Consider the following 13,964-nt stretch of genomic DNA (forward strand, 5'->3'; position numbering starts at 1 on the left):
GAGATCCTGCACCCAAAATATTAACTACCCAATTAAACTTTGCATTTTTGTAAAAGTGTTGACCTACTCCATGAAGGTCCTCATCTTCAAGATTTCAGTTACAGGGAGAACAATATTTTTTCTTTGCTCTCATACCTGCTCAATGCAGAAAACTGAGGCCCTTATAATACCGCCTTGCAGAGGATAGTTCAAGGTGAGGTCTTCTAATCTGTACAGCGCAGCTCCCCGCTGTTACCCTCAAGGCCACCAAGTCCTTTCCTGCTCTTGGACAAGTTCAAGAGGGGCGGCACATTTAGTGTAGTGATTAACACAATGCTGTTACAGCGCCAGTTTGATTCCTGCTCTGTCTGTAAGGACTTTATACGTTCTCCCCGTGTTTGCATGGGTTTCCTTCAGGTGCTCTGGTTTCCTCCCACCAATCAAAACCTAACAAAGGTTGAAGGTCAATTGGGTGTAATTGGATGCCATGGGATTGTGGGCCTAATGTGCCTGTAGCCGTGCTGTATGTCTAAATTAAAAAAATAAATGAAGTTCGAATAACTGGGTTCAATTGGATTTTATCTCGACTATATAGTTAGACATTTGTATGTTTTTAATTGGATTCAAAGTGCATTATGATCTTTAAATATGATCTTTCATTGTATCAGCATCCACAAGTTTTAACAGTGTACATAAAAGTGAAAGTGCTATGCATTAATAGAACCAGAGAACACTACAGCACAGAGAACAGGCCATTTGGCCCTTCTAGTCTGTGCCGACCATTGTTCAGCGAGTCCCGATAGCCTGCTCCCATTCCATAACCCTCCAAACCTCTCCCATCCATGTATCTATCCAATTTATTCTTAAAAATCAAGATCGAGTCTGCACCCACCACATCAGATGGCAGCTCATTCCACACTCCCACCACTCTCTGAGTGAAGAAGTTCCCCCTAAACCTTTCCCCTTTCACCCTAAAGCCATGTCCTTTAATATTTATCTCTCCTGATCTCAGTGGAAAGAGCATACTTGCATTTACTCTGTCTATACCCCTCATAATTATGTAAACCTTTATCAAATCTCTCTTACTCTTCTTTGTTCAAAGGAATTAAGTCCTAATCTGTTTAATCTTTCCCTGAAGACCCAGCAACATCCTAGTAAATCTACTCTGCACTCTTTCAAACCTATTGATATCCTTCCTGTAGCTAAGCAACCAGAACTGCACACAATATTCCAAATTTGTCCTCCCCAATGCCTTAAATAATTTCAACATAACATCCCAACTCCTATACCCAGTACTTTGATTATAAAGGCTAAGATGCCAAAAGCTTTATTTACAATCCTGTCCACCTGCGACACCACCTTCAGGGAACAATGCACCTCTATCTAGGTCTCTTTGCTCCTCTGCACTCCTCAGTCCCCTACCATTTACAGTGAATGCCCTTCCTTGATTTGCTCTTCCAAAATATACCTCACCCTTGTCTATATTAAACTCCATCATCCATTTATTGCCCCATCCTCTCAGTTGGTCCAGATCCCTCTGCAAGCTCACTGTTCACTAAGCCTCCTATCTTTATGTCATCAGCAAATTTGCTGATCCAATTTACCACGTTATTATCCAGATCATTGATATAGACAACAAACAACAATGGTCCCAACCCAGATCCCTGAGGCGCATCACTCATCACAGGCCTCCAGTCTGAGAAACAACCAACCACTACCACTCTCTGTTTTCTCCAACAGTCAATTGGATACCTAGTGCCTTATCCTTCTGAACTAACCTCCCATGTGGGACCTTGTCGAAGGCTTCACTAAAGTCCACGTAGATAACATCTACAGCCTTTCCTTCATCTACCTTCTTGGTAGCTTCCTCGAAAAACTCGAAAGATTCATTAAACATGGCCTACCCGCACAAAGCCATGTGGATTGTCCTTTATCACCCCATGGCTGACCAAATACCTATACATCCCATCTCTTAGAACTCCTTCCAAAAATGTACCTACTTCTGTCATCAGGCTCACTGGCCTATAGTTACCTGGTTTACCTTTGGAGCAGGACAACATGACCTACTCTCCAATCCTCTGGCCACTCTCCCGTGGCTAAGGACATTATGAATATATCCATCAGGGCCCCTGCAATTTCAACACATCTCCCTCAAGGTCCAAGAGAATATCATATCTGGCCCAGGGGATTTGTCTACCTTTATTTGCTGTAAGGCAGCAATCACCTCCTCCTCTTTAATCTCCATGTTTCATGACATTTTTCCTTTCCATCCATATGCTCTATGCCAGTTTCCTGAGTAAATACTGATGCAAAAAAAATTCAAGATCTCTCCCATTCGAAAGGCTCCAAACAAAGTTGACCACTCTGATCCTCTCGGGGACCAATTTTGTCTCTTGTTATCCTCTTACTCTTAATAGACTTGTAGAAACCCTTCAGATTTGCATTCACATTACCAGCCAAAGCACCCTCATGCCTTCCTGATTTTCTTCTTTAGTATCCTCTTAAATTTTCTACACTCTGCATGTACCTCATTTGCTCCTTGTGGCCCATACCAGTTATAAACCTTATTCATCATATCACCAATATCCTGTTAATTTTGCCTTTAATCCTAGTAGGAACATGCAAATTCTGCACCCTCAAAATCTGGCCTTTGAATGCCTTCCACTTGCCGGACACATCCCACTGTAGAAGTTCAGGGAATCACCCATAAAAGCCTGTAGTCAACGTCCCTTGATTTCATTGTACTTGAAGATTTGGAAGGTGCGATTCAGACAGCTCACTGAGGACAGCTTCTGATTCCGACAGTGTTCATGGACAGTGTTAACATCAGGCAACTGACCCACCAGGAACACATTGGTATTAAAGATCTGGAAAGAGACTAAATGGCTGCCTTTACTCTTCAAACCCTGTGAAAATGCATTGATTTTTTTGGTGAAATGACTGTGTTTCAAAATAAAACTGGTGAGACATATTTCAGATGCTGTACACAAAAGTGCTGGAGAAACTCAGCAGGTCGCATAGTGTCCACAGGAAGTAAAGGCCTGAGCCTTTTGTCAGGAGTGCTGAAATCAGGCAGACGAGGGTGGGGGGGGGGGGGGGGGGAGAGTGGGGAAGGGATATTTCAGGCAAAGTGTGGGCATAAGTTGCCTTGTAGGCATCTTTCTTGGTAACTGACAGGTCACTTCAAATGAACAAGGACAAGAGCAGCAGCAGTATTGGAATTTGATCATCTGCAGGTTCCCTCCAAGTCCCCCCTCCTCCTCATTATTCAGGAAGAAGCCAACACTTCTGAAAGAGGTTGAGGAAGGAAAGGCTACCGGCCTCCAGCTTGACAACTTTTAACTGGTACCCAGTTGAGCGTGTCCTGTCTGGCTGCATCATTGTATGGTACAGCAGCTACAAAGCATCAGACTGGAATACAGATGATCATCAAGATCTAGGGTCTTCGTTACTGGGAACGCTGTTTAAATAGGGCTCAAAAAATTACAGAGGACCCTTCCATCAAGCACACAAGATCTCTGACCAACCACCATCCAGGAAGGAGGTACAGGAGCATCCAAATCAGGACTGCCAGGCTGGGAAATAGCTGCTTCCTGCAGACTGTAAGATTGATTAATAGTATCCTGTAACCGAGTAAATCACCTCAAAATATTTATATACATTCATTAAAAATTATATCTTTCTGCATATGTGATTATTAGTGCGTGCGTGTGTGCATGTGCTGTTGTATGTGTGCAACTGTGCGTGTGTGTGGTGCCTGCATACATGAGGTTTATGTGTGCTTGTGTGCAATTGTGTGTGCGCGTGCACTTGTGGGTGTGGTTGGGCAGGCATGTGGATGTGTGTGGTTGAGTGTGTGTGCGCGCGCACCATGGTCCAGAAAATGGGCTATTTTATCGCGATGTCTTGTACATATGTAATAAAGTTGAAATCGCACCCCATCTTTGTAAACATTTTGGCATTCTTTCATTGTCACAGCATCTAGATTGTGGTGCTCTGTGGGAGGAGATTTTTCAGACGTACTGCAGGAATTCACTGACATTTTCTCAAGGGCTTTTAGGTGTAAATGCTCTCTCATTGCCAGCAATGCTGTCATCCTTTGAAATGAATTAAAAAATACGTTTTTTTTAAAGCAATTTGGAGTCTGACTTGTAAAGCACAGGAACAGGCCCTGGGGCTCACCACTGGGAATAAAATATGGTGCTGAGGTGAAATCTAACATGATAAAACCTCATTAAATTGCGATGATCTTTGCTAGTCTTTATTAGAAAAAGGGTAAAAAATTCAACTGGGAAAAATGCAGATTTGACACATTTACACCAACAGTTACATTTATAAAGACGATATTGATTGTGAAAGTCTATAGAGAATGTGACTGAAATATTTGAGAGATTCCTGTTCATAACTTATAGTGATTCCATGCAAAAGAAACATTTCATCTGGTGGGTGAACTCTCGACCAAAGGCCAGAAGCTGAAAATGCCAGATGGATCTCTCAGATACTATGCGGAGGGAAGTTGGATTGCTCGCTCCTAAAATGCAGTTCAGCTCTGCAGGTGACTGAAGATTGGCAGATTTTTTTTAATCAGGGAAGGAGACAAAGAGAGATGAGGTAGAAATCAGCACAGGGGCTGAACAGTCCTCTGCTGCCCTCAAGTCCTTATACAAATGTAAACATTGTGTGCATTAACAAAATATGTCAAAAAGATGCAAGATTTCCAACCATGCCCCAAAGTAGACAAAATCTTAATAACATTGCAGTCTCCTGCCAATTGTCAGTAGCACTTTATTTTCACCAGATCCATTGGGGGATTGAGGACTGCCTCCACAGCTGTTTGCTCACTGCAACACAAGAGTTATTGATTTGTAAGTGGGAAAACACGCATTAGTGAGAGATGATCTCTGAATTTTCACGCCGGTACCAACCCAGTTTATGGTCCAACACTCTGTTTCACCATCTGCTGCCGTGTGTATTCCCACACGAGCAAAGCTCCACTCACATGGACGTTGAGTGATCGGATGATCCCACGCTGTGGAATTTCCACACACACATCGAGGTGCTGGATCAAGTTGGCTGGAATTCCCTCTCTTTCATTCCTAAAAGAAAAAATAAAATCAAACATGTACTCAAAATCTTAATAGAGCTTTCAGTGATCTCTGCACTTTCTGAGAAGTCTGGACGGCGAGGCTATCAGCCACTTATGTCAACCTTCTACAGGAGCTCTATCGAGAGTGTCCTGGCCAGCTGTATCACAGTGTGGTTCGGTTACTGGATCGGAGATAAATTCTCAGGACCATAAGAGCGGCAGAGAGGATCACTGCAGTCTCCCCCACACCCCCCCCCCCCCCCCATCAATGTTATCTACCGGAATCGTTATCTGAAGAGGGTGCGCAAAATCATTGCGGGCCCCTTGCACCCTGCACACAGGGTGCTCCTGTCAGTAAAGAGCTACAGGAGTGTCAGAGACAACACCTCCAGGCTGAGAAACAGCTTCTTCCCACAGAGAGAATAATGAACGACCAAAGGAACTGCTCACACTAGCCATCCAAGACTCTCGTATTCAGGAAACAATATTGATTTATTTGTATGGATGAAATACTAGTCCTGCATACGTATTGTTTGCCTGCATATGTGTTATATCTGGTTGGGTGCCTGCATGTTTTGCACCGAGAACTGGAGAATGCCATTTCGTCAGGTACAATCAGATGACGATAATCTTGACTTAACTATTAATATCAACACAGAGGACATATTAATGACAGAGTGGATGGGGATATGCATTTATAACCATAAACCATATGGCTTGCATGCATTTTAAAAAACATGAACATTTTCCAGCAAGAAGGAATTTGGCAGTTTATTCCAGAAACAAAATCGGAGTGCTTACAAGTTGTAATGTTATCTTATTTTAGCACAGATGTTGCTGATGCCACCAGACCACTACCTTCTATCACATTTAACACATAAGTGAGATCAAGATCTAAATAGAAAAATTATTCCTGTCCACTTCACATTCATTCAGGGATCTAGTTTAACAAGAAAGTCTGTAGATGGTGGGGTCGAGTTCAACACGTAAGCATGCTGGAGAAACTTAACAGGACACACAGCATCCACAGGAAGTAAAGGGTAACTGATGTTTCGGCCTGGGCCCTTTGCTGCATTCCTAAAATAATTTCTTAAATTAGCCATACAACACGGTAACAGGCTCTTCCAACGCACAAGTTCGTGTCACCCAATTACACCCAATTGACTTACACCCCAGTACGTTTTGAAAAGTGGGAGGAAACTGGAGCCACCGGGGGGAACCCAAGCCACTGGAGGAAACTCACGCAGACAAGGGGAAAACGCATTAACTTCTTACAGGCAGTGCTGGATTCGAACCCCAGCCACTGGCGCTGTAATATCATTGCTAACTGTGCCACTGTGACGATGTGAAACTGAATTATAATTTAATTGACAATGGTCATGGTTTTGGCAACTTCTGACTTTCAGGTGCCTGTTTGCTGTCAGGCATTCAGTCGGATGCTTGGAGTCCTGTAACGGCCAAAGAACTTCCACTGACAACAAACCAGGAAGGAAAGAGCACAACTTCTCATTGATGTTTTTCAAGTGCTTGCAGACTAAAGAATGAATAGAATGCACTCACAACTGAGGTAAAAGTAGAAAGAACATCTTTAGCATTTAAGAATCTCCCTACACTTTACACACACAGAAATACTCGATTGTCGTGGGTATGGTGGCATAGCAATAGGGTAATTGAACTGGAAATAGAGGTGCAGATCAATGATGCAAAGACTAGATTTCAACTGAGCTGATAACCCAATTAATTAAAACATAAACCCAGAATAAAAAGCTAATATTAAAAACTGTACCCACGAACATCCTTCAGAAAAGGAAATCTGCTGTCCTTATCCAGTTTGCTTTACATAACATTCTGTAAATGATTGACCCTTAACTACTCACTCAAGTGTCTCCACAAGCCATTGAGTTCAAGGACAATTGGCGATGGGTAATTAATCATGCGATGTCTCATGAACAACTACTACTCTTTACGCACAGGACAGAATAAGACTGATCTGGAGAAATGATATGCTACTGAGGACAAGTTTCTATCTCTCAGATTTATTATATGATAGATGTCTGAAGGTAAAACCCCTGGTGTACGGCACCTATGGGATTGGTAGATGCAGTAAAACCCCTGGTGTACGGCACCTATGGGATTGGTAGATGCAGGATAAGTGAATCTTCTGGTTGCTTGAGATTGCGTGTTGTGTGATTGGCGAACTAATGGTGAGGCACACCAATTTTAAACTTATGTATTTTTTACTGAAGTTACTTGCCTGAAGTCAAAATTGAGGTCAGTTTTCTTCATCGTCTTGGGCTTGTTTTGCCTTGATTACTTTGGGGTTCCGTCTCCTGATAGCTGACACTCACACTATTAGTAGTGATCATGTTGTTCTTTGTCCAAGGGTTGACATTTCTGTGTGTGTGGGGGGGGGGGGGGGGGGTGCTTCGGTGAACACCTGCGATTTATAGGCCAAATCCCTCTGAATTTAGTTGTTTTCTTTATTCTCTTTCTCAGCTTTGGTTGCAACCTTCAACGGGGTGCGCTGCTCAGCAGAACACTCTCGTTCTTGGGGCTGTGGTCTGCTGTCAGCATCCTCCTGAAGTGGACGAAACTGAATGATCGCGGCAACTGGTGCTGTCTGACTGCGCATTGTAATCGGTGGAATGAAGCACTGACGTCTCATCGTCAATGGCCATCATACACTGAGTGGCTGGACTGCTTTCAGGTTCACAACTTGGCCTCTTTCTGAATCTCGCAAATAATTTCCTTTAAACTATGTGTGGCTCTATGTTTTGAATCATGTCTCAAGATTGCCTGGAACGAGCCTCCAAGGAGAACTCAATGCTGTCTTCTTCTCCCTTTCCATTGACGTTACTCGTCAGATCGTTGCCCTGTTGCCCACTTTAAGTTTAAGCTCAAGTTAAAGGCATGCTTTCCCTCACCATGTACATCGACATTTCCTATTATGCTCCTATTTCTTATGTTCTACCTATTTATTTTCCACAATTTTTTTGCCTGTTGCTTAAATTCTGGTTAACAGGGGTACTGTTACTTCAAAACAAAATTGAACTTCGGAATTAATTCCGTAAACCCTCTCCACATAAAAACCATAACTGTTTAACTAAACTTTCGATCACCACTAATGGTTTTTATGTGGAGAGGGTTTACGGAATTAATTCCGAAGTCACGATGGCTCCTTGTGATCTGGCCACATGCAAGGTAATGTTATAAATAACCATAACCATATAACCATATAACTGTTTACAGTACGGAAACAGACCATGTCGGCCCTTCAAGTCCGTACCGGTTCACTTGAACATGGGGGAGCAATTATGCTCAAGACAGAGAAAAGGCCCAAACTGGAGGACAATACAAACTCTGGAGGCTACAGTGCACTGCAGAGATGGGAATGTAGATTACAGGTGAATTTAAAGGACAATTCTCTCTGCATTGCTCCATCCCACTGACAGAAATATCCTCGGCAATTTTGTGAAAAAAAATGAAAAATGGACTCCCAGATTGAGAGCCTGAGAATCGTCTCAAAGGTTAAGGCGCTGTCAATGTTTTACGCTTTAGATGGGTAGAAAAGATTTAGTATCTGCTAACTCAGACTTTATTTTTGTCTGCCCAATTCACTGCTTGGTTTTTTTCCACTTTACATGACGTAATAGTTATATGGACAGATTATCTTTCAAGTTTTCCATGCAGCAACATGTTTATCCAGAGACTGCTGAATCATAACAGTGTAAGCAAATATTACAGAGGAAGGTATCAAAAGAATTGGATTTATAGAAAGGGGCTTACTTTCATAGAACATAGAACACTACAGCACAGTACAGGCCCTTCGGCCCTTGATGTTGTGCCGACCCATATATTCCTTTTAAAAAAGTACTAAACCCTCCCTACCCCATAACCCTCTATTTTTCTTCCATCCACATGCCTGTCGAAGAGTCTCTTAAATGCCCCCAACGTTTCAGCCTCCACCATCATCCCTGGCAAGGCATTCCAGGCATCCACACCTCTCTGCGTAAAAGCCAGTGCCTATTGTCTCCCCTAAACTTCCCACCTTTCACTTTGTACATATGTTCTCTGGTGTCTGCTAAACCTGCCCTGGAAAACAGGCGCTGGCTGTCCACCTTATCTATGCCTTTCATAATCTTGTAGACCTCTATTGAGTCTCTTCTCTTCCTTCTATGCTCCAAAGGAGAAAAGTCCCAGCTCCTGCTAACCTTGCCTCATAAGACTATTTTCCAATCCAAGTAACATCCTAGTAAATCTCCTCTACACCCTCTTCCCCCCTATGAACATTTGAAATGCATTAATCTGTGCTGAACTTCTGCTTTCGTTGAGGCAATAAAAATAGACACGAAAGGGGTCACAAGATTTATGTCATTTTTTTCACAGGATCTCACCAAGCTCTTGTTTCCTGTGCTCTTGTGCTGAGATGCAGAGGACAGGGCAGCCAAGATGTGCATGGCAAGCTCCCACAGCAGTATTGTTTTTATGGTGTGACTTGAGGATATATTTAGGTCAGGGCACCATGTATGACTCCTCTAATCTTCAATAGTACGTTATCTGATAGATTGGGACAGTTTCTTAAGTTTCCTATTAATGGTGAAAACTGCTGGTAAACAGGGGAACAGGCAATATAGAGAAGGTTATCTTGGCAGGAACAGTTAAGCAGTCAAGGGGAGAAAGAGGGGTTCGTCTTCCTGGTGGACGACTTTAAGCCAAAGTCTAAACTATTAACCCCTGTGCATCCCTCTCTGTTGCACGGGTGTTTCCAGCATTTTTTGATGTTATCGGGCATTCTGTATCAACTCAGCCCTTACCCACATCTCCTCCATTTCCTGCTCATCTGCCCTGGCCCCCTCTGCCACGACATGGAACAAAAACAGGATTCCTCTAGTCACCACCCCACCAGCCTCCACATCCAATATAGCTGCAATTTCCGCCACCTACAAACATGATCCCACGACCTGACACATCTTCCCCTCTCTGCCTTCTGTCAGAACAGCTCCCTCCATGACTCACTCTTCCACTCATCTCTTCCCTCTAATTGCCCCCTTGGCACCTTCCCCTTTATCTGCAGGAAGTGCCACACTTGTGCCCACACTCCTCCCTCACCCCCATTCAGGGCCCCAAACAATCCTTCCAATTGAAGCAACACTTCATTTATGAGTTTGTAGGAGTCTGGTCCTCCCGTGGTGGCTTTCTCTAGATTGGAGAGACTGGATGCATACTGGGGGATTGTTTTGCTGAGTACCTTCGCTCTGTCCACATCAATGGCAGGGATCTCCCAGTGGCTAACCAATTTGGCGTCCCACTCCCGCACCAACATGTCTGTCCACGGCCTCATGCACTGCCAAACTAAGGCCACCTGCAAATTGGAGGAGCAACATGTAATATTCTGGGTGGGTACTTCCAACCGGATGGCATTAACATTGGCTTCTCTGGTTTCTGCTAGCCTCCTCCCTGTTCTCCCTCTCTTCCCATCTTTCTGTCTTCTTTCCTCCATCTCTCCATTCCTTTCCTCTCCAATCACAGAGCCACCCCCCCCCCCCCCCACCCCCTATTTGATATTGTGCTCCCCTCGCGTATCCATCTATTACCTCCGCCTTTGGGCTTGTGTTCCTCCCTCCCCACTCTTCATACCTTGATGAAGGGCTCAGGCCTGAATTATTGGTTATTTATGAAGTGCACTGTTTGACCTGCTGAGTTTCTCCAGCATTGTGTTTTTACTTCAAGGAGGGAGGAGGGGGGAGAAAAAGTCACTGTATATGTGTGAAAAAGAAAAAGTGTATATCATGGCTAATGTGATTTATGGTGTGAAAAATAAAAAATTTAAAAAAAATCATGGTGTCTGCAGACCTTGGTGTTTTACTCCCTTTTGAAAGCATTTGCTGACTGCTTCCCCTTCTTTGCAGACAGCAAGTCACCAAACATCAGCCCTGTGTAAACACGCAGGTTCTTCACATTCCTCCCCCATCATTTACCCTTCACTCCAAATCTAAGTGTTACTTAAAGATCTACAGATGGGAACAGCCCCCTCCCTGTCTAAAACACAATCCCGTGCCTCTCCACCTTTGTTGTTTCCGAGGAAAACCAGGACAATTTCTTCTATCAAACCTTATGCTGAAAATTGCCCTTCCCAGGCAACATTCTAGTAAATCTCAACAGACCCTTTCTAGGAATTTCACCCTTTTCTAGAATTAGACCCAATGTCTCTGTTATGGTTTAATATCCTAATGACGTCTGAGCAATTAGTATCATTCTGTTGAGAGCTGTGTTCCTGGGAACCACATGAACAATTGATTATTTTCTGCAAATATGTGCTGGTCAAACTCACTGCCACAGATCAGATGGGTTGTCAGGAATGAATCAATTAATACCATTCATTTACAGGCATCCTTTGGGTCTGTTTACAGTGCTTTCTTGTTATTTTGGCCTTCTGAGAAATACATTTTTAAAATCGTCTGTATCTTGGTTATATTATGGCTTCCCTGCAACAAAGTTCAGGGGCATGAGTCTTTAAATTCAAAATTTAAATTTAAACATACAGCAAGGTAACAGGTCCTTCCTTCCATCCCACAAGCCCATGCCACCCAGTCACACATACAACCCCCATAAGTTTTGAAGGATGGAAGGAAACCAGATCACTGGGAGGAAACCCACATAGATGTCTTTTACACAGCCACAAATTTTCTGTTCCAATGACAGTGTAAAAATGCCATGACCGATTTATTTGCTAAATTCCATCCTTTAATTTTCGACCAAGACCCCTACACATTTTTACGGAGCAGCTGCGGTCTAAATTGACCACAGGCACTTCGTAAGAAGCTGGGCCTAATGAATACGATGTTCCCGGTGACCGACTCTGATTCACAATGACAGATTCAGCTCGCGAAGGCAACGCGAGACTTTTAAATCTGCGGCATACCGAGGACACGTTCAACTTAACTGCTGCAGACGACCACAACGGCCATGTCGAAGCACTGGACAGCCTCCGAGGTCCAAGAAAAGTGCAGAGAACAAAACAAAGGACTCTACATCACCTTTGTTGACCTCACCAAAGCCTTCGACACCGTGAGCAGGAAAGGGCTTTGGCAAATACTAGAGCGCCTCGGATGCCCCCCCCCCCAAGTTATGGTTATCCAATTGCACGAAAACCAACAAGGTCGGGTCAGATACAGCAATGAGCTCTCTGAACCCTTCTCCATTAACAATGGCGTGAAGCAAGGCTGCGTCCTTGCACCAACCCTCTTTACTATCTTCTTCAGCATGATGCTGAACCAAGCCATGAAAGACCTCAACAATGAAGATGCTGTTTACATCCGGTACAGCACGGATGGCAGTCTCTTCAATCTGAGGCGCCTGCAAGCTCACACCAAGACACAAGAGCAACTTGTCCATGAACTACTCTTTGCAGACGATGCCGCTTTAGTTGCCCATTCAGAGCCAGCTCTCTAGCGCATGACGTCCTGTTTTGCGGAAACTGGCAAAATGTTTGGCCTGGAAGTCAGCCTGAAGAAAACTGAGGTCCTCCATCAGCCAGCTCCCCACCATGACTACCAGCCCCCCCACATCTCCATCGGGCACACAGAACACAAAACAGTCAACCAGTTTACCTACCTCGGCTGCACCATTTCATCTGATGCAAGGATCGACAACGAGATAGACAACAGACTCGCCAAGACAAATAGCGCCTTTGGAAGACTACACAAAAGAGTCTGGAAAAACAACCACCTGAAGAAACACACAAAGATAAGCGTATACAGAGCCGTTGTCATACCCACGCTCCTGTTCAGCTCCGAATCATGGGTCCTCTACCGGCATCACCTACGGCTCCTAGAACGCTTCCATCAGCGCTGTCTCCACTCCATCCTCAACATTCATTGGAGTGACTTCATCACCAACATCAAAGTACTCGAGCTGGCAGAGTCCACAAGCATCGAATCCACGCTGCTGAAGACCAAACTGTGCTGGGTGGATCACGTCTCCAGAATGGAGGACCATCACCTTCCCAAGATCGTGTTCTATGGCGAGCTCTCCACTGGCCACCGAGACAGAGGTGCACCAAAGAAGAGGTACAAGGACTGCTTAAAGAAATCTCTTGGTGCCTGCCACATTGACCACCGCCAGTGGGCTGATATGGCCTCCAACCGTGCATCTTGGCGCCTCACAGTTCGGTGGGCAGCAACCTCCTTTGAAGAAGACCGCAGAGCCCACCTCACTGACAAAAGACAAAGGAGGAAAAGCCCAACACCCAACCCCAACCAACCAATTTTCCCTTGCAACCACTGCAACCGTGCCTGCCTGTCCCGCATTGGACTTGTCAGTCACCAATGAGCCTGCAGCTGACGTGGACAAACCCCTCCATAAATCTTCGTCCGCGAAGCCAAGCCAAAGAAAGAAAAAACTGGCGCTGTAATAGCGGCTGTAACTGGTGGTGTAATAGCAGCTCTAACTGGTGCTCTAATAGCAGCTGTAACTGGCGGTGTAATAGCGCTGCGCTAATTGCTATGCTAACCGTGCCGCCTTTTTTGGAAAACTTTATAACATCAAGCATATATCCACTAGATGTGCATGAAGCAATGTAAATAAAAAAAGCGTAGATGCTGCAAATCAGAAATAGAAACAGAAAATGGTGGGAACATTCAGTTTGGTAGGATCTGTGAAAAGAGAAATAGACTGAACATTTCAGATCAAAGCCCCTTCCTCAGAACTGGGGAAGAGATAAAACAGTTAGTTTTAACACAGAGGGAGTGGGAGAAGGATGGGTAGGATAAAGGGATCTCGGTGAAGAAGTAAGCCGAGGGTTGCCATGGCGATGGTCCAGTAAGTGGTTTGAATGGAGGCACAAACAGAGGAGTTTACAAGTACAAAGTGCAGTGTCATAGGGCATATCCAAAGGGTC

General features: G+C 44.2%; 1 protein-coding gene across 4 annotated transcripts in view; it reads right to left on the bottom strand.

Moving 5' to 3' along the window:
* Positions 1 to 4,746: 4,746 nt before the first annotated feature.
* Positions 4,747 to 13,964, bottom strand: part of LOC138760353 (probable methyltransferase TARBP1) — a 276,950-nt gene continuing 267,732 nt past the window's right edge. For 2 of the 4 annotated variants that reach the window (XM_069930829.1, XM_069930826.1), the window contains one exon: positions 4,747 to 5,075. In XM_069930829.1, coding sequence (XP_069786930.1) covers positions 4,910 to 5,075 — 166 coding nt within the window. In that variant the 3' untranslated portion in view covers positions 4,747 to 4,909. Of the gene's footprint in view, positions 5,076 to 10,313; positions 10,428 to 13,964 lie in introns of all 4 variants that reach the window. The other 2 variants (XM_069930827.1, XR_011355556.1) reach the window with 2 other exon arrangements.

This window comes from Narcine bancroftii, chromosome 4 (genome assembly GCF_036971445.1).
Source record: "Narcine bancroftii isolate sNarBan1 chromosome 4, sNarBan1.hap1, whole genome shotgun sequence".
NCBI classification, from domain to species: domain Eukaryota; kingdom Metazoa; phylum Chordata; class Chondrichthyes; order Torpediniformes; family Narcinidae; genus Narcine; species Narcine bancroftii.